The sequence below is a fragment of the Crocuta crocuta genome, unplaced genomic scaffold, assembly GCF_008692635.1.
Source record: "Crocuta crocuta isolate KB4526 unplaced genomic scaffold, BGI_CrCroc_1.0 scaffold243, whole genome shotgun sequence".
In the NCBI taxonomy this organism is placed as follows: Eukaryota; Metazoa; Chordata; class Mammalia; order Carnivora; family Hyaenidae; genus Crocuta; species Crocuta crocuta.
In genome coordinates this window covers 1,621,123-1,643,945 of record NW_027529596.1, presented here as the reverse complement: position 1 = coordinate 1,643,945, position 22,823 = coordinate 1,621,123, and the positions used below count along the sequence as shown (strand labels likewise).

The 22,823-nt window shown below is 38.1% G+C and overlaps 1 protein-coding gene across 5 annotated transcripts in view; it reads left to right on the top strand.

The window, feature by feature from the left end:
• The window catches only part of DCAF6 (DDB1 and CUL4 associated factor 6), a 135,615-nt gene that overhangs the window by 89,476 nt on the left and 23,316 nt on the right, over positions 1–22,823 (top strand). For all 5 annotated transcript variants that reach the window (XM_077761785.1, XM_077761784.1, XM_077761782.1 and 2 more), the window contains 4 exons: positions 7,409–7,526; positions 11,945–12,057; positions 14,474–14,560; positions 15,018–15,345. In XM_077761785.1, coding sequence (XP_077617911.1) covers positions 7,409–7,526; positions 11,945–12,057; positions 14,474–14,560; positions 15,018–15,345 — 646 coding nt within the window. The remainder of the gene's footprint in view (positions 1–7,408; positions 7,527–11,944; positions 12,058–14,473; positions 14,561–15,017; positions 15,346–22,823) is intronic.

Here is a 22,823-nt window from a genome sequence, read left to right as displayed (position 1 = left end):
GATCACAGCTGAATGAGGCAGGAGGTTGGGGAGTCGTCCAGAGGTATAAGCTGCGGTAACCGCTGTAGAATCCCCTGTGGGGTTGGCTCAGTAACAGCAAGCTGGTTGGAGGGAGCAGGGCGAGAGTATGTGTCTTCACAGATGTGTGGTTTGGAGAAGCTCCTGATAGAGATTAACAGGACACTTCTGGCTGCAGCAGGGCCAGCTCCCAAGTTTTAATTGAGCCCAGTTAAGTGGGTAGATACTTTCTTCTTTTTTTTTTTTTTAATATTTTTATTTTATTATTTTTGAGAGAGAAATAGAGACAGAATGAGCAGGGGAGGGTCAGAGAGAGAGGGAGACGCAGAATCTGAAACAGGCTCCAGCCTCTGAGCTAGTTGTCAGCACAAAGCCCGACGTGGGACTCGAACCCACCACGAACCGTGAGATCATGACCTGAGCCAAAGTCAGACACTTAACTGACTAAGCCATCCAGTCGCCCCAGTAGATACTTTCTTTAGGCAACCTTGGAAAAGGAGTAAGGAATGGGAGGGGATGCATAGAAGGAGGTGGGGATCACAGACTTGGTTTTGAATATGTTGATTTTGAGTTAATGTGTGAGACACCCATGTCTGTTGGAGAAGTCTTTGGGCAGTTGATTATGTGGATACGGCGCTTACAAAAGATGTTATAAGGTTGCCTGGCTGGCTCGTTGAGTAGAGCGTGTGACCCTTGGTCTCGGGGTTGTGAGTTCAAGCCCCACATTGGGCCTGAAGCCTACAAGAAAGAAAGGGAGGGAGGAATGAAGGAAGGAAGAAAGGGAAAGAAAGAAATCCTTTTATTAAAAAAAAAAGATGTCAGAGCTAGAGAAATAAATTGGGAATTTTCCACATATACATGATGATTAAAGCCATAAAAGTAGATTAAGTTGACAAAGAGGAATATAAAGAGCGAGGGGAGAAAATATATCTAAAACATCTCAGAGATCAGAAAAATTCCAGCATTAAAGATTTTGCTAGATGAGATAAAGGAGATGAAGAAGGAGCCAGAGAGGTCAGAGGTAGCGTAGACCCACAGTACAGTGTCATGAGATTAAGAGAAAAGAAATTCTCAAATACAGAAGACCTGTGTAACCGAGTGCTACTGACAGGTCAAACAGTGGTTTCCAGAAATTCTTCACTGACTTAATTAGCATGGAGGAGTTTGATCAAATTAGAGGATTCTCACGGGCTGATACAGAGGCCACAGTAGAGCAGGAGGTGAGGAAATGGAGATAAGAAATAAAAGCATTTCAAAAAAAAATTTTTTTAATGTTTATTTATTTTGAGGAAGAGAGAGACCAGGGAGAGGCAGACAGAGAAAGAATCCCAAGCAGGCTCTGCGCAGAGCCCAACAATGCGGGGCTCCGAGCTCACCTTTGAGATCATGACCTGAGCTGAAATCAAGAGTTGGACACTTAACCGGCTGAGCCACCCAGGTGCCCCAAGAAAAGCGTTTCAAGACAGTAAGCAAGGAAGACAGTAGCTGGAGAGGAAAATAGTTAAAGAGCGTGTTGTCCTACGCTGTCTGCCTCATTTGTGCATTTTCATCTGGAAGTCACATTTGAACATATCGATCTGTTTTGTGTAAGAGACAGGTTTGGTTTTTTAAAAGACAATCTGCCTGGGGAAACAGAAAAGAGAGAAACTGAGTGACGATTTTGGCAGGGTTCTTGTGCCACGTGGCCTGGGCATCTTTACCTGTTTCCTTCCTGTGTGTTCTCGAGGCTGAATGTGAAGTAGCAGTAGGGACTCTTATGAACAGAGAGCGATAAGGCTCATGGGCCGCAGTCAGGGAGAGAGAGCCTAGCTCGGTAGCTGCTGCGCTTCAGCCCGTAAGCTCTGTCACTGGGCATATGGGGCCAGGCACAGTCTGAATCGATATGTATCCCAGACTCAGGTTTAGGTGCAATTTACATTTCTGTGTTCTGTCATGAGAAAAAGTTCTTGGATTAAAATTAGTATAAATGACGTAGAAGTTGAGTTTTGATTGCTGGGAAGCAATTTTGACTAGAATATTATTTCCAAAAGATTTGATAGAAGAGATTTCCTAAGAAATACCAGTCTTAAAAAGTTGTACTTTCTAGTACAAAGTTTTGGCTTCTATAACATTGTTTAACTATATAGAGTCAGATGGCACTAGTGAGAACACTCATTTTTAGAATAAGATGCCTTGCCCCACAGTCATCTGTATGGTAGGTAAATGTTTTCTGTGAAGATCTCCCCCTAAAAGTAGTTTCTCCACTTTGAATCAGACTGTGCCTTCTTATGCAAATGATTGGAGGAACTGGAGACCTAGTAGAAAAATTAGATTCCTTACCTATAAAATGGAAGTTTTTCATTGTTCTAGAAATTACATTTGAAAAATTTGCTTTTCTTCTGTGTAAGTCAAGTAAGTTGGGAGCAAAATTTGGGAAGATAGTTGAGCCTTATCGTTGATGTGTCTACATTTTTTTTTCCCAGAGAATTTCACCATATGTTTTATTTCCTTTTAGATTCGTTTTTGTTTTTTTTTTAAACATTTGACTTAATGGAATGAGAAGTGTCAATAAGTTCATTGCAGGGGCACCTGGGTGGCTCAGTTGGCTGAACGTCCAACTTCAGCTCAGGTCATGATCTCACAGTTCATTAATTTGAGTCCCGTTTCGGGCTCTGTGCTGACAGCGCGGAGCCTGCAGCCTACTTCTAGTTCTGTGTCTCACTCTCTCTCTTCCCTTCCCCTGCTCACGCTCTGTTTCTCTCTCTCTCAAAAACAAATAAACATGAAAAAAAAAGTTCATTGGAAAGTACTTTTCAGAAGAATATACTATTTCTGTAATATCCACAGCTTACCTAAGTTACTGTGGTGATTAATGTATGATTGTACGGTTATGATAGTGACCCAGGGGCAGAGAAATGTTGGGCATAGTGGTGCTAAACAAATATTTGTGGCCATAGCCTCATTATTTATCTTAATTTTGATTACTCTTTATATTTACGTATAGCATAGGTCTCTGGGGATATAGCCTAGCTGAAAGTTCAAACATCCATGTCAATATTTAGATGATATACAAACCGAGTTACCAGTAGAGCCTATTTTGTACTACTGTTAGCACAGTTAATTTTTGGCATGTCTTTTGAGCCTGTGTTTTTTAGAACCACAGACGATTATAATTTCATAATGTCACTGCACAGATTAAATGGTTTGAATACATGTTACCCAAAAAAATGTGTTTGTGGTTCATATGTGAAAGGCTTTGGAAGCTAATTAAATAAAGTTCAGAGAAGTTGCTTTCAAATTATATTCCAGACCGTTCTAAAGTTTTTTTCTGAGTCAGACACTAATCTGAAAGGGCTCTTAGAACATATCTAAAGAGGATCTCTGAAATTTGGTTTCCAGAATCTCATGTTATTGACTATTCACTTGTAACCTCAAAAATGAAGTATTTTATAGCGTGTGGTCTTGATTTTTATGTGGCTCTTATTGTGCCTTTGAAACTTGTGTTTTTAAAACAGGTGGTAGTTTGCCTTGTTTGCAGTCAAGCTGCTGTCATCAGTGTTTAGTGACTCTTTTTCAGTAAGCAGTATAAAGTCGCCATCTGTAACTTCAGTGGTGTCAAACAGGTTAAAAGTGATTCTCCCCCATACACTGCCCTTGTGCTGAGAGCACACAATTTAACTGTATTCTCCTATAATATTTTTAGGAGAAGGAGAAATAGTTCAGTCTCTAAGTGCCCTGCCAGAAGATACAGCGTAATTTTCCAGTGCTCTGAGGCCAAACTGACAATTTGGGATACCAGAACTTTTATCACTGATATTAATATTGCTGATAAGGATTATACATCATCTGAGAAATAGTACCACCAGCAATTGGTATTTCTAAACTAAAATATTTAAGCAGCCTTATTTCCTATTTTGTATTCAAGCTACTTCCAAGACTGTGTAGTCAGTAGGAACTCTGTATAGAAGGAAGCCTAGATGGCTAGAGAAAAAGTCTAGCTCAGAATCAGCTGTAAAATGGAGGTTTAGAACCGGATATACCTGTCTCCTGGAACATAGTAATGCCTAAGAAATTTCATTTGTTTAGGTGAAGTTCTAACCCCAAAGGCTCTTAAATTAAAACTTTTACTTGCTAAACAAAAAATATCTTAGTTCTGTATTTCTGTGCATTGTGTGAGGTTTTGCATAATACAGTTTTTAATATATATATTTCAATGTTTGTTTATTTTTGAGAGAGAGAGCGAGAGCAGGGGAGGGGCAGAGAGGGGGAGAGAGAGAATCCCAAGCAGACCCTGCACTGTCAGCACAGAGCCTGAGATGGCGCTCGAATTCCTGAACCGTGAGATTATGACCTGAGCTGAGATCAAGAATCTGATGGCCCTGAATAATAGTTTTTAGATTGTGTTTGCTGATCCAACTTCTAACATAATAGACCAAGTTAAGGAAAACTTAAATGGTTACAAATATTTTTCAAATACAGTAAAAGTAAAACATTTAATTTTTTAGTTATTTTTTTTAATGTTTATTTATTCTTGAGGGAGAGAGAGACAGAGTGTGAGTGGGAAAGGGTCAGAGAGAGGGAGACACAGAATCGGAAGCAGGCTCCAGGCTCTGAGCTGTGAGCACAGAGCCCAACGCAGGGCTCGAACCCACAAGCCACGAACGAGATCATGACCCGAGCTGAAGTCAGACACTCAATCGACTGAGCCACCCAGGTGCCCCTTTTTAGTTTTTTAAAGTAGATTTTTCTTGACATTTGTAGCTTCAAATATGTATTGTATCAGAAAAGAATTGTTAATTAATTCACTAGTCAGCCAGGGATCTACATTTCTGAGAAAATTCAACCTGGTAGGATGTATATGATCAAGAAGAGGAGTATTAACTGAGTAACAGACTGGAACAAGCCAGGAGAGGAACCCTAACCTGTGGATAGATACTCTTGTTAATGCCTTAGTTACGCTGGGCGGTGTTACTTACGTGCGGTCTGTGAGGGGTTAACTAGACCCAGGGGTGTGAAGTTTGTGCAGCACAGAAGAGTGCATTCTGTTGACGCAGCGGTGGGCCAGTTTTACCCCAGGCTGGTGAGTTCGTTAACAAGCTAAATGAACAAATTCTGTCAACAGTAGTCATTTTATAAATTAAACAAATACCACTATGTCTTACATGACTTAACAATATGTAGATTGTACTCATGAGAGATAAATAATAACTTTGTGGTAGATACCGTAAGGAAGCCGGTTTAATTAATATTGGTCATCTTAGGAAGCTTCTTGCTTTTTGGGGGTGCGGTGTTGTAATGTAAATAAGGTATTTTCCATACCATCCTGACCTCTGAACGGCTCTTTATTTATTGTATTCCTGCAATTTTAGCATGCAAGTCTCTATAACTGCCTCTTTAATTTTACACAAAAGGAGATTTTTGATACAGCGTATAAATAGCTTCTTACAACTTCTGTAACTGAGGTGGATATAAGAAACTCAGTCCTGTAATTCTCTCACACCTGCTTTTGTTTTCTACTCCTTCTTTACTTTAAAAGAAAAATAGATCGCAAAGCACTTTATAAAGTGTTGTGAGAGATAGTAAAGGAACCAGCCCCAGCTCTGCCTCTTAGTTTCCTGGATCACTCAGTCTTGCAGCTGTCTGTCCTCATCATGTCTAGTGCCTGAAGATGACTGTGATTTGGGCGGCAGTTGGCCAAAAATTTCAGCAACTAAAAATACGGGAAATTTAATTTCAGTAATTAAGAATAAAGGAAAACTATGTGTGGACAAGTGACTAACAGCAAATTTCTCAAAGTTGGTCAAGGGTAGGACAAAAGTCCCATTCTTAATAATTTTATGTAAGAGAAACGTCTGTTAATTATTTTATTAGGATGCCGTTTGATGAAGTACCTCCTTTAAAACACTGAATGTAATACCAAGTCTTTGAAATTGGATTGGATTGTTAATTTATTCCCAGTGGCTGTGGCAGTGACCTAGTCATAACAGAAGAAGTACAGAAACCAAGTGTTTTTACCATTTGGGAGGCCAGCTTTATAATTTATTGACACTGTTATTTTCACATAGCAATTAGTATTACAGGAGAGGGTTTCTCAGGAGGTAGAAGTGAAGACCCGAGAACTGATAGCACTGAGTTTTGTTACCATAGGAGAGAATCCCTTCCCTCTACTGCAGTTCTGCACTGGAAGTCTTGTTAATTGTAAATCTTATCCACACCTCACAGGGTGAGAGTTAGGGCAGAGGGTGTCAGAGTGTCTGTGAACAAGTGCTCCCGCATCTTCAGGAGGAATGCAAAACGATACAAGCCCTTCACTGCAGTGTAAAATGGACGTAATAACCAAAGGGCCTGAATAATCTCGGTTTTATGAAGTTGTTACTGCTTTTGTTCTTTTCCAAGACAGAAGGCTTATTTTTAGTAATTTATCAGTTCTTAAACTGGTATCAGGAAAACAGTTATATCACAGAAGAGTTTTCTTTCTGCAAGCAACTGGCAGAAATGTTACATATTTGATTATATAGCAGTTTGTATTTTCTATGTATGTTAATGTTCCCCCAAGCTATTAATCATGATAAAAAGAAAAAATTTTTAAGCTTTATTTAATTTGGTGTTTGACTATCTATGTACTCTTTCGGGGAGGTAGGGAAGGATGACTTTGGGGTGGTCTATATCAATTTCTGTAGAATTTCTTGATTTTATTTGCCATTTTACAAAGATTTAATATGTTGAGATCGATATGTATCACAGACATCCCTTATAGATTCTTCAAGTGGAATTACCATTTCCATAATTTAGAAAACAAATTCCTAAGATTAGTCAGGAGAGGAAGAGAAAATATGGCAAAACGTACACTCTTGTAGCAGAGAGTTTTAGAACTCTCAAAAGCATGTGAAATTCTCTTTCCCTCCCCTCCCAAGAGAGTGCAGGCTATACTCCTTTCCTGGATTATAAATCTGTGAATTTGAAGGAACAGAAAAACTTTGAGAGCCTGTAGCTGCAGCAGGGTTTTTACAGAACCCCTGGCGTCTGGGGGGCCAGCGCGGGTTGGGCTAGACACTCTAGCAGCTGAAGAAGAGCATCCTGAGCATTCCGTTAAATCAGAGTCCCAGTTTATAATCTATTCGTTGCTTGTCAATATTCTTTGATTTCCTAATGACTAAATATGACTCTCAAATGTGTGTGATTTCCATCTGAATTGAAGGGAGTCATGTACACAAAGCTAGTATTTGATGCAGTGCCTACTTTGAAATAGTGTTTCTATCACACTTGCTTTTGAACTTGAAGTGAGAACCATAAGAGATGGGAGAAAGAACTATGAAAAGGGCAGCCTAATTTAAGTTTTATAAATTTTAGGAAATGTCATCTTTTTATTGGTTTCAGAGACTTTTTCAAATGTTTTAAACACAATTTTCAGATAACAATAATGAAAAGCTGAGCCCCAAACCAGGGACAGGTGAACCAGTTTTAAGTTTGCACTACAGCACAGAAGGAACAACCACAAGCACAATAAAACTGAACTTTACAGATGAATGGTAAGTTAATATTTTTGTAAAGCTGTTCTTAGCCATTTTGTAGGATTGTATTAGATACTATTTTTAGCACTTCATCATCTTTGTGTTTTGTTTCGCTCTGATGCATTGGTTCTCAAACTTGGTGTGGTTCGGATCGCTTGAAGAGGTTAAAACACAGATTACTGGGCCCCACTCTCAGTTAAATTTGAGGTGGGATCAGACAGTTTGCATTTCCAAAAACTTCCCAGGTGATGCTGATGGTGTTGGTCCTGGAATATTTCCTCTGATAGAAAATGCAAAAGATAATTTTTAATCACCAATAGACCATTAGTGCAAAAAAAAAATAAACCTCACATTTTGGAGTTTTTTTCAGTCTTGGTCCTTTGCATAGGTGTGTGTGTGTATATGTGTGTGTGTGTGTGTGTGAACACACACACACACATACATATATGTATGCATGTATGATTTGGGGGTTGAGTTTTAAAATGTAATTTTAATCATACTGTATATATTCTGTTCTCTCCTGCATTTATTTGGCTTAACTCTGTAATGAATATTCCCACATTTCTACTTAGTGTTCATAAATATGAATTTATTAGCTGTGTAATATACCAGAGTTTACTCATCCATTTTTCTTTAATCAGGCAGTGAATTTGTTTACCTTTTTTAAAATAATGAATATCTTTGTTTACAAGCTTTTTTTTTTACCTGTAAGGTTGATTTGAGAGGTATTTTTAGAAGTAAACTCTATCTCAGTCGAAAGATACTGCCAAATTATTTTCAAAGGACTCTTCTGTCATTACGTGTCTCCCAGCAGCATATGAAAGTTCACATTTTGCTGTCCCCAGGCCAGTGTTCAATAGCAGTTTATTTTTAATTTGTATATTTGATTTTAAAATAATTGTCATTTTTATTTAATTGATTACTAGTAAGGTTGAACTTTATTTGATGGCTGTCAGGTCCTCTTTAATGACATTTCTGGTTATATTTATGGCTCATTAATCTAGTTAAATCTTATGTCTTAAAGTTATGTGAGTGAACTTCTTAAATTCTTTTGGTCTGCCTCATGCCTTTTGCTTGAGATAGCCTCCAAAATTTTGTATTTAAATTTATTACTATTACTATATTAATATGATTTAACATATCAACAATACAGTAATATATAATTACATAGTAACATAATTATATGATTAATATATGTAGTAATTATATGGATCATTTTATAACCAGTATATTAATTATTTTGTATAATTAATATTATATTAACGTAGTCAACTGTTTATTATATATTATATGTTTATATAATATATACATAATATATAGTTATATATTGTTTATTGATATATAATTATATGTTGAAATGTGATTTTATTTATTTATTCTGGTTCACTGGTTTCCATTTGTGTTTATGTGTGTATGTATTTACATTAAAATCTTTAAGTAGTATTTTCAAATATTACTGAAATCCTTCTATGTTCCAGAAACTTCTAGACATTGGGAATATATCAGTGAAAAAAACTGACAAAAAAATTCCTACCCTATTGGAAGTTATATTCTAGATGGGGCAGACAGACAATAAATAGAGTAAATAAATGAATTGTATAGCATGTTAGAGGGTACTAAGTGCTGTGGAAGAGAATCCAGCAGGTAAGGGGATTGGGAGACCTGGGGCAAGGTAGGCATCACTGAGTAGAAAGCATTTGCACAAAAACTTAAAGGGTAAGAAGGAGTGAGCCATGCATCCCTCAAGAGCATTGTAGGCAGAGAAAGCCAGTGCAAAGGCTCTGACGCAGGAACAGACCAAGGATGTTCGAGGATCTTTAAGAAAACTACTGTGGCTGAAGTGGGGTGACCAAAGGAGAAAGTAATACAAAGAAGGTCAGGTCAGCCCAGGGAGGTGAGGAGCATATTGAAAAGGATACAGGATGTTTCTGATTGCTGTGTAGAGAATAGGCCATAGGTAGTGGCCCGTTAAAAGACTGTGACGGTAAGAAAGGTGAGAGGCAGTGTGTCTTGGACCAGGATGAGAGCAGTGGAGGTAGATAGTGAGAAGTTGGATTCTAGTATATATGTGAAGGTGCAGTCAGTAGAATTTCCAATTTCTTTATGAGCCTTAGTGTTGGAACTCACTTCTTATAATCATGATATCTGTGGCCCTTTTTCTTAATACGTAATTTAAGATCAAACAAGATTGTTGTGCTTTATGGTCTTTCTTGTTCTACTGTCAAGTTTCTGTACAGGAAAGGCTGATTTTTTTACAAAGAATATCACCTGAGAATTTTTTTAGCAAAGATCTTTAGTCCCACTCTTCTTTTGAATGCTACTTTGCCTTCTCTAAAAACTGACTATGAAATTCTCTCATTCACTAGTTTCTTATTTCTTTATCAGAAAGTAATTAGCTTTTTCCTGTTTATGAAAGAAAAAAGAAGAAAATTATAAAAGGAAAATTCAAAATGTATGCGGTCTTTTTCATCTCTGCCAGTAGGCAGTCTTGCTTTTATTTTAGTTTCTTTGATGACAGATCAATCAGGCAATAGGGCACACACACCAAGAGCTTAGACCTTAAACTTGACAAGCTGTGGAACTTCTCTGAATCTCAGTTTTTTCATCTGAAAACAGGCGTATCTAGTAGAAACTACTATAGAAGCTCGTTGAAAAGATTTGACGAGGTCACGCAGAAGTGGACAGCACCCAGCTCGCTGCCTGGTACACGATAGGCCCGGGCGCTGGCTCTGCCATCACTGCTTGTCCATCGCCGGGCCTGCCCTCTGCCCATGTTTCTACTATGGTGTTCATCTTTTTCTTATCGATGTATAAGAACTATTTACCTGTTTATTATAGAATTAAGGGAGGATGATACCATTTGTCTTTCATCTGTTGCAGATATTTTTCCCAGTTCGTTGTTTGCCTTTCAGTTTACTTATGGTGGTTTTGCTTTGTGGTTCCAGCCTGTGAGCTCATGCTTAGAAAAACCTGTCCTTCCCAGGATTAGGGGGAAAGTTTCTTCTTATTTTCCTCTTATAATTTCTGTGATTTTTTTTATCAGAAATATGTGTTTAATTCCTCTTCAACTTATTCTGCCATAAAGTGTGATGTAGAGCTATGGCTTAATTTCTCCACATGACTGTTCCTTTGTCCTGCTGCCATCGATTGAGCAGTTTATACTTTTTTCTGTGATTTAAAATGCCATATTAACATATGCTAAATACGTTTACTTGGTTACATTGTCTTTTCCACTAATGGCTCTGTTTTCCTACATCAGTATCATAATGTTTCAATTCTCATAACTAATACACTGAGCATTTTATTTATGCGTGTACCATAGCTTTCTCGATGGAAAAAGAAAAGATTTATATATCATATTGGCTTCTCTTTACCAAAATTCCTATATATTTCTTTCTGGGTAAAAAGAAATAACATGTTCATTGCAAAAAAAAATTCAGAATCTAGTGAAAAGTATGAAAAAAAATCACTTGTAATAATCCTACTGAGATGGTGCTTAACATTAATATGTATCCTTTCTGAAATTTTTTTCTGCGTATTTGCCCATGTAGATATGCAGTCTTTCTAAAAATACCATATTATACATGGGTGGCCTTTAAGAAAAAAATCAAATTGACTTCTGCAATTAGCCTAAAAGGGTTTTTATAAACTCTTGGCAAAAAGTCCCCGACAATTTGCATTGTCTATTGAGTCATTGCTATTTGTCTGTTATTAACAGTTTTTAAGTTACTTGTAACTCTTTAAGTTTTTTTTTCTTGTTCACATTTATTCTAAATCTAAGAAATTACTGCATTTCTATGAATTTAATTTTAATCCTGGATTGTTTTACATTTTCCTCTATTTTCTTTCCCATTTAATCCCCACCTTACACATATGCCATGATTTATCACAGAACATTCATTGAAAACTATTTATTTGAACCCATCTAGGATTCTGCCCTAGCCAAAAATGCCGACAGAATTATTAGTCATGACCAGGTGGGTAATAAAACTAAAACAGAAAACATGGTCCTAGCCTCTGCAAACCCTGGTGCTCAGTCACCTGCCCTGTGTGGGCAGCAGCAATCCAAAGGCCATAGTCTGTAAACCCAGGAAGGATTTGGATGTGGTGAACCATCTGTGAGGAGGACAAGAAGGGAGTTCTTGTAATTAAGTTAAAAGTCAATAGAAATGTATCGAAATAAATAGAAGCATGAAAGCCTTGAAGAAGTGGTCCTTTTGTATTTTTAAATCTCTTTTTTAAGATTAAAGAAGATCAGAATAATCACCTGATCTTTGAAAGTGGTGTTTTACAAATAATATTCAAATAATAAATCCTATATTTTATTTGTTGTGTGAATTTTTGATCATTTCTCTAGCTGTAAAATATAAAAATTATCCTAAAAGTTCATATTTATTAACTTCCTGGTGGAACCGCTTATTTTGTGTTGACGATAGGAGCAGTACTGCCTCAAGTTCTAGAGGAAACGGGAGCCACTGCAAATCTGAGGGTCAGGAAGGATCCTTGGCCCCACAGAGCCCTGTGCTGCCACCAGCAGACAGTGAGACAAGTAAGGTGTTGTTTCTTTTGTCACTACAAACCCTAGTGTTTGATGTCCACCTACTTTTCTGTTCTTTCAATACAGCAGTTTTACTTCTTGGTTAGTAAGTTAGTTATTATTTTGGAGAGAGCGGGAGAAGGGCAGAGGGAGGGAGAGAGAGAATCTTAAGCTCAGCGTGGAACCTGACATGAGCCTTGATCCCATGACTCTGGGATCATGACCTGAGCCAAAAGCAAGAGTCGGACACTCAACTGACTAAGCCCCCCAGGCGCCCCTTTTTTGTTTTTAACGTATTACTTTTGCCTCAGAAGTCCAGCCACTACTATTGATAAACAGATAGCAAACACAGATGGTAGAGGCCTTCAGCATTTAAGGTAGGGAGTCATGGTGAAGCACAGCACCCCTCAGTGGACACGATGGCTGAGACAGGTGGTCATTGTACTGAAAATATGTGAGATGTAATTGTTAGTTTGGATTGTCTTTATCACTTTTATACCTAGCAGTGAAACCTAAAGTGTCTGCCTTGATTTTTTTTCAAAGAGTATAGGTGGCTTGTAAAGGGGGGGGGAAAGGAATAAAATTTTAATGAGTTATGCGTGAATACTATTTCATACAAGAAATGCCATTTAGTGGGGCACCTGGGTGGCTCAGTCGGTTAAGCATCTGACTTCAGCCCAGGTCATGATCTCACGGTTCATGGGTTCGAGCCCCACGTCGGGCTCTGTGATGACAGCTCAGAGCCTGGAGCCTGCTTCAGATTCTGTGTCTCCCTCTCTCTCTCTGACCCTCCCCTGCTCACGCTGTCTCTCTCTCTCAGAAAGAAATAAAACATTTTAAAAAATTAAAAAAAAAAGAAATGCCATTTAGGAATTTTTCAGAACCCTTTCCTAGAATATTTTACATGACCATTATATGAAATTTAGTGTCTAGTCCAGAACCTTGAATACAGGAAATGTTCTTTCTTTTTCTTTTTTTTGTTAGCATATAATGTTTATTCACTTTTTTCTTTAAGTGAGGTGAAATTCACGTAACATAAATTAACCATTTTAAAGTACACAATCCAGTGATGCCCGGGGGCTCAGTCAGTTAAGCGTCCGATTTCGGCTCAGGTCATGATCTCGCGGTTCGTGAGTTCGAGCCCCGCGTTGGGCTCTGTGCTGACAGCTCAGAGCCTGGAGCCTGCTTCAGAGTCTTGTCTCCCTCTCTCTCTGCCCCTCCGCAATTTACACTCTGCCCCTCTCTCTCTCAAATATTAAAAAAAAATTTAAGTACACAATCCAGTGACCATTAATACATTCACAGTTTTGTACAACCACTGCATCTGTCTGGTTCTAAGACATTTTCNACTGATTTACTTTCTTTTGTGCATCCTTTTGACTGTATGCTATTTCATAAGGCTGGTCAAAATCCGATGGAACTAATGCTCGAAAATTTACCCTAGTACGATAACAAAGGTATTAAAAAATAAATATAGCTGGTGATGGGCCATCATAGAAAAAGCAGCTCATTAATCAAAGACAAAAGACATGAAATGAATGATGGCCAGTACTGGAATACAGTATATTTTCAAATAATACTTGGTAAATGAAGAAATAAATGAATTTTACTTCTTATTAAATGACTAGATGCCTCAATGTAACAGAGTTTACACAAATTAAATATATGTAGAACAACTGTCTCGTAAGCAGGTATGCAGTTAGGAGCAAAACAGGACTGATCCCTAATGGGTCTTAGAGTTAAATCCCAGAAGTAAGTATTTTCAGTGGCCAAAATGGGATTTACAGTAGGGCCAACTTTACTATTTGTTCATGATTGTTCAGATTATACTAAGTGCATAGTAAAGGGATAGAAAATTCCTCAATTTTAAGTTTAGATTTTGTGAGGTTTAGAAAAAAAAGGCAAGATCAAGTAATGTCAGTTGTGAGGGGTAATCTGAAGCAGAAGTTCTTCGCCATGAGTTTATGAAGGTCCTTGTCTGGGCTTTGGGAGAAGGCGGTGGGCAGATTTGCTCCTGCGTCCTTGCTGGTGTTTGTACAGTGTGGAATGGACATAGGTATTTGCATTGTACTGAGGGGAGGTCACAACTGAGTGTCAGAAGATTCTATGATCCAAAAAGGATTAGGAACTACTTATATATAGGATAGCTAGAGTATTCAGTTGGTGTTTATTTTATTAAAAAATTTGGATTTAATGATAATTAGGTGGGGCACCTGGGTGGCTCAGTTGGTTAAGCATCCGACTTCGACACAGGTCATGATCTCCTGAGTTTGAGCCCCATGTCAGACTCTGTGCTGACAGCTAGCTCAGAGCCTGGAGCCTGTTTCAGATTCTGTGTCTCCCCCTCTCTCTGCTTCTACCCTGCTCATGCTCTGTCTCTGTCTCAAAATAAACATTTATAAAAATGATAATTTGGTTTATTTCCCAGAAGCTCTTGAGGAATCATCAGAGGATGCGACAGCATGTCAAGAAGATACACCTGCAGAAAACACACCTCAGAACCCCATAGATATAGGTGGGTTGTCTTCTTCTCTTTAGATAATTACTTCATGCGGGCAAATAAGAAGCCGTAATTTATATTACTCTCTCCTGAGGCCATTTCTTTTTTTTTTTTTTTTTTTCCTAGGAATGAGAGAGAGAGAGAGAGACAGTGTGAGCAGGGGAGGGTCAGAGAGAGAGGGAGACACAGACTCCGAAATAGGCTCCAGGCTCTGAGCTGGCAGTCAGCACAGAGCCCGACGCGGGGCTCAAACCCACGAACCACGAGATCATGACCTAAGCGAAAGTCGGACGCTTAACCGACTAAGCCACCCAGGCGCCCTGAATCCTGAGGCCATTTCAAATGGATGTGTTTTGGAATTTTTTTCTCCCTATTGGGAAATTCCCTATATTAGGAAATGCCTGCCAGCTTTAAAGTTAGAGTAAATAATGTTGCCGACCTGACCAGCTGTTTCTACCTTATTTTCTGACAGCACAATCAGATAAGTTCACATCTGAGCCGTTGGATTCCTGCTCAGGAGAAAGAAATGACTTCAATCTTGATAGCTCTTGTGGGGTTATAGAAGAATCTACGTTGTCTGAACAAGGCAAGGAACCAGAAACTTCAGATCAAACTAGCACTGAAGGTGCCACCAATCAGAATAGCACTACTTCTGAGCCTCCGTCACAAACAGAAGCTGTCGGCCCTTTGGCTCAAGAGGAAACATTAGCGGGGGACTCGGCTCTCCAGGACACAGACGATAGTGATGACGACCCAGTCCTGATCCCAGGTGCAAGGTATCGAGCAGGACCCGGTGACAGGTTGGTACATTTTTAATTAAAATGAACTCTAAAAAGTACAATTCACAAGGCTTTGTTTGAAGTCACATAAAGGAGTCTCTCCATTTTTTACAGTTGCTTTCCCAAAGGGTGTCTCGGGCATGTAAACTCAGCAGAATCTTTTAAGCTGTAAATGATTGCGTCTGTTACATTCTTTGAGCAAACTGTACGTTAAGAGGGGCATAAAGTCCCATTGCTCTGTGTCTCCAGGCCTGAGACTTGCTCCTCAGTTTGCAAGTCAAGAGAAAGGAATGTTGAGAACAGCCAGCAGGTTATGTATGAAGTCAGAGCTATATTTAGCTGAGACATCCTGGCCTTTATCAGTTTTGTTTTATTTTGTTTTCTTCACAGTCAGTTTTTCTGCTTTTCTGCTGACCCTGCCTTAAGGTAGTGTGATCGTAGTTCTCTTTTTGAAAACATTATATTTTTCTCTGACTTCTACTAAGTAACCCAGTTTAGAAAATGAAAAATTATACCGGATACCAAATAACAGAACTATGAAGAATTCCTCACATGTTTGTATACTTTTGCCACTTTTTATTTTGTGTCATCATATGGGTATATTTTACTTTTTAGTAGATAAAATCTCTTGAAGTATATTGGATTCCATACTTTTTGAAAACTATTTCCACAGATAATACTGTCATATCTCATTATAAGCTCTGTCCTTTTCCAGAGAATAAAATTTTATCTTTAAATTCCTAGCTTACACAGGTAAGAACCATTTCACATATTTCTATGCTCAGTATACTGCTGTTTATAAAATATTCTGCCATTTCTGACAAGTGAAAAATAAAATAAATTATACAGCATTGGCATTCTTTAATGGTAAATTAGTGATGAAGAGCATTATGACTTGAGTTTGAATCTTGGTTTTACCACTTGGCTATATTTCCTTATTCAGATTACTTAATACATTTTTAAGGTTCTGTTTCCTTTTCTATAAAATTAGGTTATGATTATCTAGAATTGTTATAAGAATTTTTAAAAATCCATCAATCATTTAGTCAGAGGATCTGTGCACTTTGAAAGCACTAAATAAACAATACTAAGCAGCTAGGATGTTCTGTGTGGCTGCTGAGACTTAAAAAAACAGTTACAAGGAGTGTGGCGTTAGGGACAGAGTCGGAGGGAGACCGTGCAGAAACCCTCAGTGGTGTGCTTCCAGGTCAGTGAGACCGCCTTTCAGAACCACGAGAGTCCGTTCCTTCAGTTCTGTTGAGTCAGAATGTTTATTTTAAATGGCATTGTTCTTCAGCGTGAAGACGTGAGGACATGTTCTCAGTACACGTCCTTAGAGATTAACCAGCCATCTTCTCTTTCCCTGCCGCACGTTAATTAGTCTTCAGCAGTTCTTAGTCTCTGTTTCAGACAAGGAAAACTTAGTGCCATTTCTTTCCATACCCAAGAAGGAGATCAGAACCACTTGAACACAGGTAAGGTTAGCAAGCAGAGCAGAGCTTGAAAATCAGATTGACGGTTTCTACAACCCAGGGGGAGAGTTAGAGTCTGTATAATTATTTGAAGCGTGTGCATTTATGGCTTTCTATTTACATAAGTGAACATACGTCTTTTTTTTTTTTTTTGTACTTTTGTTGCTAAAAATGACGTTAAGGTCATGATTGAAAATAAAATTTAAGTATACTTCCTAGTAAAATGCACCAAATCACTTACCAGGTTTATTTGTTTAAATAAGAAATTATGTATTTTTAATAGATATTAGATACTTGTAAAGTATCATAGTTATTTATCATCTTCTATCCAAGCTAATTATAACACTTTGATACCAAGCCTACTTTATAGCTGAGGAAGCTGAAGTGCTAAGCACATGATTTGTATACTTTAGACCTAAAAATGTTTTGTTTTGTTATTTTTTAAACACTGTAGTTTAGCATCAGTGAGAAAGGAGGATTTGGAGGGAGGAAGGGAATGAGAGATAGCGGCCTGGAGCAGACCCCATTCCGTACGTGTCTCCAGCTCATACTCTCAGGTCAGGTCCAGATTGGAAACCTCCTCTGGGTCTGCATTGGCTTCCCTGATTTTTAAAAATTATTATTACATACTGTTTAATACTCTGTATGTTCAGTTCAGGTATATAGCCTTAGTTTATCCCATATATTTTATTTTATTCTGTTGGACATGATAGTAAACTTATGAAGAATAATAACAGAATAATAATAAATTCTTACTCTTTGAGAAACTTAGTAACTTCTTGAAGAAGAGAGGACAAATCCACAAGCCATCTATTAGAATGCAGGGAAACAGTTTTAGTAAGTGAAATGAAATGCAGTGTTGCATGGATACAAAGATGTAGGTACTAATAGTAGATAACATCTTCTAGTACTGCCGGTACGTACACCTTCGCATGTGTGCATCACTGTACTTCCTGTGTGTGCTGACAGTACGTACATCCTTTATATACGTAACGCTGTATTTCATTTCATTTATTAATGCTAAAGTGATTATAGTGACTGTTTAACAGCTACATCAGTTTTTCTTTGAAATTTACATTATTCCTGTTTACTAAAAATTTGAAAATGGTGAAAAGTCTTCCTTCTGATTTTTATTTAAATAATTTTTATGGTTCCTAATTTCTTGGCACCATCTTTATTAAATCTTGAACTACCTATATAAAGTATATTTTTAATATTTCTGCACCTTTCTAAGAATTCTTCATCCTTAAGACAACTGCCCATTTATCTTCTAAATTGAAGGAATTGGGTATGTTGACCTTTATCCTAAAGAGAGAAAGTTTAAGATACTTTGCTTCTTAAGAACATGAAAAGAACTATTTACCAGCTTGTAAGTAGGTGTATGATTTTTGAGAATTTCTGTTTCCATAGGGACAAGAGATTTCAAAGTTCTGCTGTAAAAATTAATAGTATTTGATTTTTAGGATCTAAGGGTACATTTTATACTTCGATCAAATGCCCACCAAAGGGACACGTGTCTTGAAGTTCCCTTATTGCTGCCACTCGAGAGGCCCAGTCAGGCCAGTGCAGTTAGAGTAAAGAAATGGCCCCAACATTAAAAATGGTAAAAGTAGATACTTAGGTCTGTACTTCAGTGTGTATGAAGAATTATGTGGTGGATCTCATAAATTTTTTGCCCCAAACTTAATCTTTAAAATGAAAGCTAAAAAGTTTATAACTAAGCCATTTTTGATGCACATTATTAAAAATATCAAAGCAGTTTTTGCAGTGTAATTACTTCTTTATAAAGATCTGCATTTTTAATGTAGTTCGATAAATATGACCCAGCTTTTTACTTTTGGGCTGAGATCGGCATGAGAAGGGAATGTCTTAGAAAGTACAGGCCTTAACTGCTAACATAGATGTTGTAAATGGAGCGCTCTTCTCGTTAACTGTAGCTGGTCTCAGTACAGATAAAACCAGGAAGCCTCAATAGCAGAGCTCAGTAAACTTTTTCCTGAAAAAACCAGATAGTAAATATTTAAGCTTTGCTGGCCAAGAGATAAAGTGGAGGCTACTATGTAGGTACTTATATAACCACTGAAAATATAGCCATTTACAAATGTAAAAACTGTTCTTTGCCTATAGGCTATTTCAGAAACAGGTGACTGGCCAGATTCGGCCAAAGGACCATGGTCCCTGAGTCCTGCTCTGTAGCAAATCAGTCTTAGAGAAGCACAACTATAGTCTGTGGTAAAATGTCTTTGCTGGCAGATAGCCGAAGTTTAAGATGATGAAATCTCTAAATCACCATATATGTGGTCCCTTTTAACTTTGTCTAGGGCAAGAGCGTAGAACACTAAATAGAAACTAAGTTGAAGAAAGAATAATCAAACATATACTTTCCATTCTTGGTATTAAAAATAATAAATAAAAGTAGAATGTATCTCACTTAGTGATTTTTATACACTGTATTTAGAAATAGAAACATGTGCCCTTGGGATGAAAGGAACATGGTCAAGTTTTCTGTGTATATGATCCCCACATAAATTTTCCACAGTGCCAGATCAAGCTTACGTTAAATAGTATGTTGGCCTGGCTGGTAAGGTCTTTTCTTTTGCCAAACCCGAGAGGTTCTTGCTTTCTGGGAAGTATTTGAATAAGTTTCCTGAAGAAGCTTCTCGCATAGTCTTGACGGTTTTTAGTTGTAGACTCAGTTAAGATGCTCCAAAGATTTTTTTCATAAATAACCTCATATGACCTGTTAAGCACTTTTTTAAAAACTATTTTTTTAATGTTTTTTATTTATTTCGGAGAGAGAGAGAGAGACAGTGTGAGCAGGGGAGGGTCAGAGAGAGAGACACAGAATCTGAAGCAGGCCCCAGGCTCTGAGCTGGCTGTCAGCACAGAGCCTGACACGGGGCTCGAACCCACGAACCGTGAGATCATGACCTGAGCTGAAGTCGGATGCTTAACCGACTGAGCCATCCAGGAGCCCCAAAAAGTATTTTTATATGCATAGAAATGTGGTTCCATTTACCTACCCTGGACTCTGGGGCACACGGCCTTTATTTTTTAAAGCCAAAGTTGTGTCCTATAAATTTGTCACCATCTCTTTACTCCTCATTATAATGACTTAGTATTTCTAATGATTCAAGTGTCAAGTATTAAAGAAAATTGCGGAGAGAAAAAAGGTAACCATAGAGAAAGAACTGAACTCCTAGAGAGTTGAAAGCTCTGTTATTCTCTGCTTGCTTGTTAGAGAGTCTATGGTTAGGACAAATGAGTCAGCTCAGGGCTTCATTATTTTTTCTCAAAGAGCAGCGCAGCCCTGGGGGGCAGATGTAGATGTGGCAGCGGCTGGTGTTAATGGCCTGAGTCAGTGCTGTTCTGTTCCCTGCACTCTGGAACCGGTTAGGTTCAATCTGTTTAAAGATAAAAGGGGTTAAGTGCAAAGTCTTCCTTTTAATCTGTCTTCAGTGAGTGTCTCTTTCCTTAATTTCCTCATGTACATCGAAGTTGAATGACATAGTCTCACATAGTACCTTAAATCACAGAGAGAGACAGAAGTTTTCGTAGATTTAGGTGATTAATAATAAAAGTGGTGACCTTATTAATGCTTTAAATATTTGGTTCTTTGAAGACTTTGTGAGTGACTTTAGTTATTGTGTTCCCTTCACTAGATTTAATATCAGAGGAACAACAATAGGTGATAGAATAATGAGGTAATTCAGTATGTTCCTTCATTATTTATTTTTCTTTATGATGAATTTGCCAGGTCCTCCTTTTCCACCCCTAACCACCTTTCCTATTAACAGTTAATACTCCTTCAGACTTACTGAACTCTGAGTGTGCTCAGCATTGTAAGCAGGTTGCTTTTCACAAACCGTATGTAGCTGCATGCACTGCATGGGAATAGAATGAAGAGAACTTTCCTGTGTGCAGATGTTACTGATACCCACATCAGTGTGTCACATGATAAAGTAACTATAATCTGAAATGATGTGCTCTCAATGATTGGCTACTCATTTTGAATATTTTGTCAAAGGATGCAACTTACTTTTTTAAAAAACTTGATTGGGATAGCAATTAGCATTAGCAACTTTTTGTTATTATTCAGATATACTCCTTTCCCTTGAAATCAAGAAGTAAAAAAAAAAAAGGCCTTGTGTCTAATTTTGTGCATAATAGGTTTAAAATTCTGATTTTTAAAGAAAGCTATTTTCTTAATAAATAGCTTTAACAACTTAATGTCGCACATCAAGATGACCTCTAATTCTCAGACACTTCTGTAATTTGAAGACAGTGGGGTACATTTTTAAATACAACTTTAAAGTGAGCTTCAATCCGTTATTCATCTACCCCAGACCTGGTTCACTGACAGAATCAACTTTGTACTTAATTACAGTGACACATGTCTGTTATTTGCCATTCATTAGTTTCTAAAATAAAGGAGACTATGAAACATAAAATGGAATTTGTTTAAGGGCTTTTTGATTTTCTGATTTATACCTTTCATCCTCAGTACTCAAAGCCAGTTTCTGCTTTTACAGTGAAGATTGCAAAAAGTACCGTGTTGCTTTAAACAGGTTGCAGAAAAGCTAACACCCTGAAGTGAAAGTATTATGAACCAATAAACAACAGTAAAACAGAGAATATGCCTCGTCCCTTCCCTCAGAGCAAATGAGATTAGATGACTTCTTTACCTCTGTTCTTTCTTTCCTATATGGAGGAAATTTCTAATTGCAAGGTAGTTTTTTCCTGACATCGAGCACACATTCAGTCGGCTTCCCCTTTAACAGCAACTGACGATGCTCAAGGAATGTAAAGTTCTGCTTAAGATAAGACTAGAAAAATAAAATTAGAAAAACAGAATCATCACATGTTATGATCTGATACAGTCAGTCTTCATGGGGGTCTGTCCTATAGTGTTTTGTGAATATATCTGAACCGTAATCTGCTGAGATTCTGAATGGTAGGTGCCATATTTAATGTTTCTTTTAATAAGAAAATGGTAATCATCCCTTCCTCTTCGCTCAGCTGCTATTCCTTCATCACCTCTCGCCTGGCCTTTATTCCTATGTCCCCACTCCGGCTGCTTCCAGCCTCTGTCCTCATCGCCCACGGTCCGTGGCTTTGCATGGCCTGCGGTAGAGACAGGGTGTGCTGTGTCGTGGCCGCTGCCGGGATTTGCACAGACTACAGCAGAGCCCCAGGGAGTGGCTCTGAACACACTTAATGCCTCCGTTGCTTTATTCGCGGTGTTCCTTCTTCCTGAAATGCCCTCCTGTCACTGGGCACCCTCATGTTGGCCACCTCATCTTGACATTGGTCTTAAGCGGCTTCTTTTTGAAACTTTTCCTGGCCCACCCCTTTCAGAGTCCCAAGGAGGACTGAACATTTCTTCCGTGTGCCCTTCATACATCTGTTAGGCTGCCTGTGACACTTGACTATGTATGCGTGTGTTTCCCTGTGTAAGAAGTAAGCACCTCTGAGGCCACCGTAAGAATATATAAATGCATAAGTAAGTAAGAGTTGGCAGAGAAGACACCTTTTTATCTAAACTCTAAGTTTTTATTCATATTTCCTTCAGTGATCTGGCTTACTGTTTTCTTCCTCTGATTTCCTAAACTCGAAAAAAAGGAAAAGCTATGAATTACAGTTAACCTCTGAATAACACAGGTTTGAACTGTGCAGATCCACTTATATGCGTACTTTTATAAATAACAGTACTATGAATTTATGATTTTGATTTCTTAACATTCCTCATGATTTCCTTAACATTTTCTTCTCTCCAGTTTAGATGTACAACATATAATACGTATAACATATGTATGTTGCTTGACTATTTCTGTGACCATCAAGGCCTACTGGTCAACAGTAGGCTATTAGTAAGGTTTTTGGAAGGTCAAAGCTTTATACAGATTTTCAACCCCATAGGAGTGTGGGGGGTCAGTGTCCCTAAGCCCCACATGTCCACATCAGCTGTGTTCTTTCAGGGATCCCACAGCCTTTCCACATATTTCATGACATCCTAGAAAGACTCAC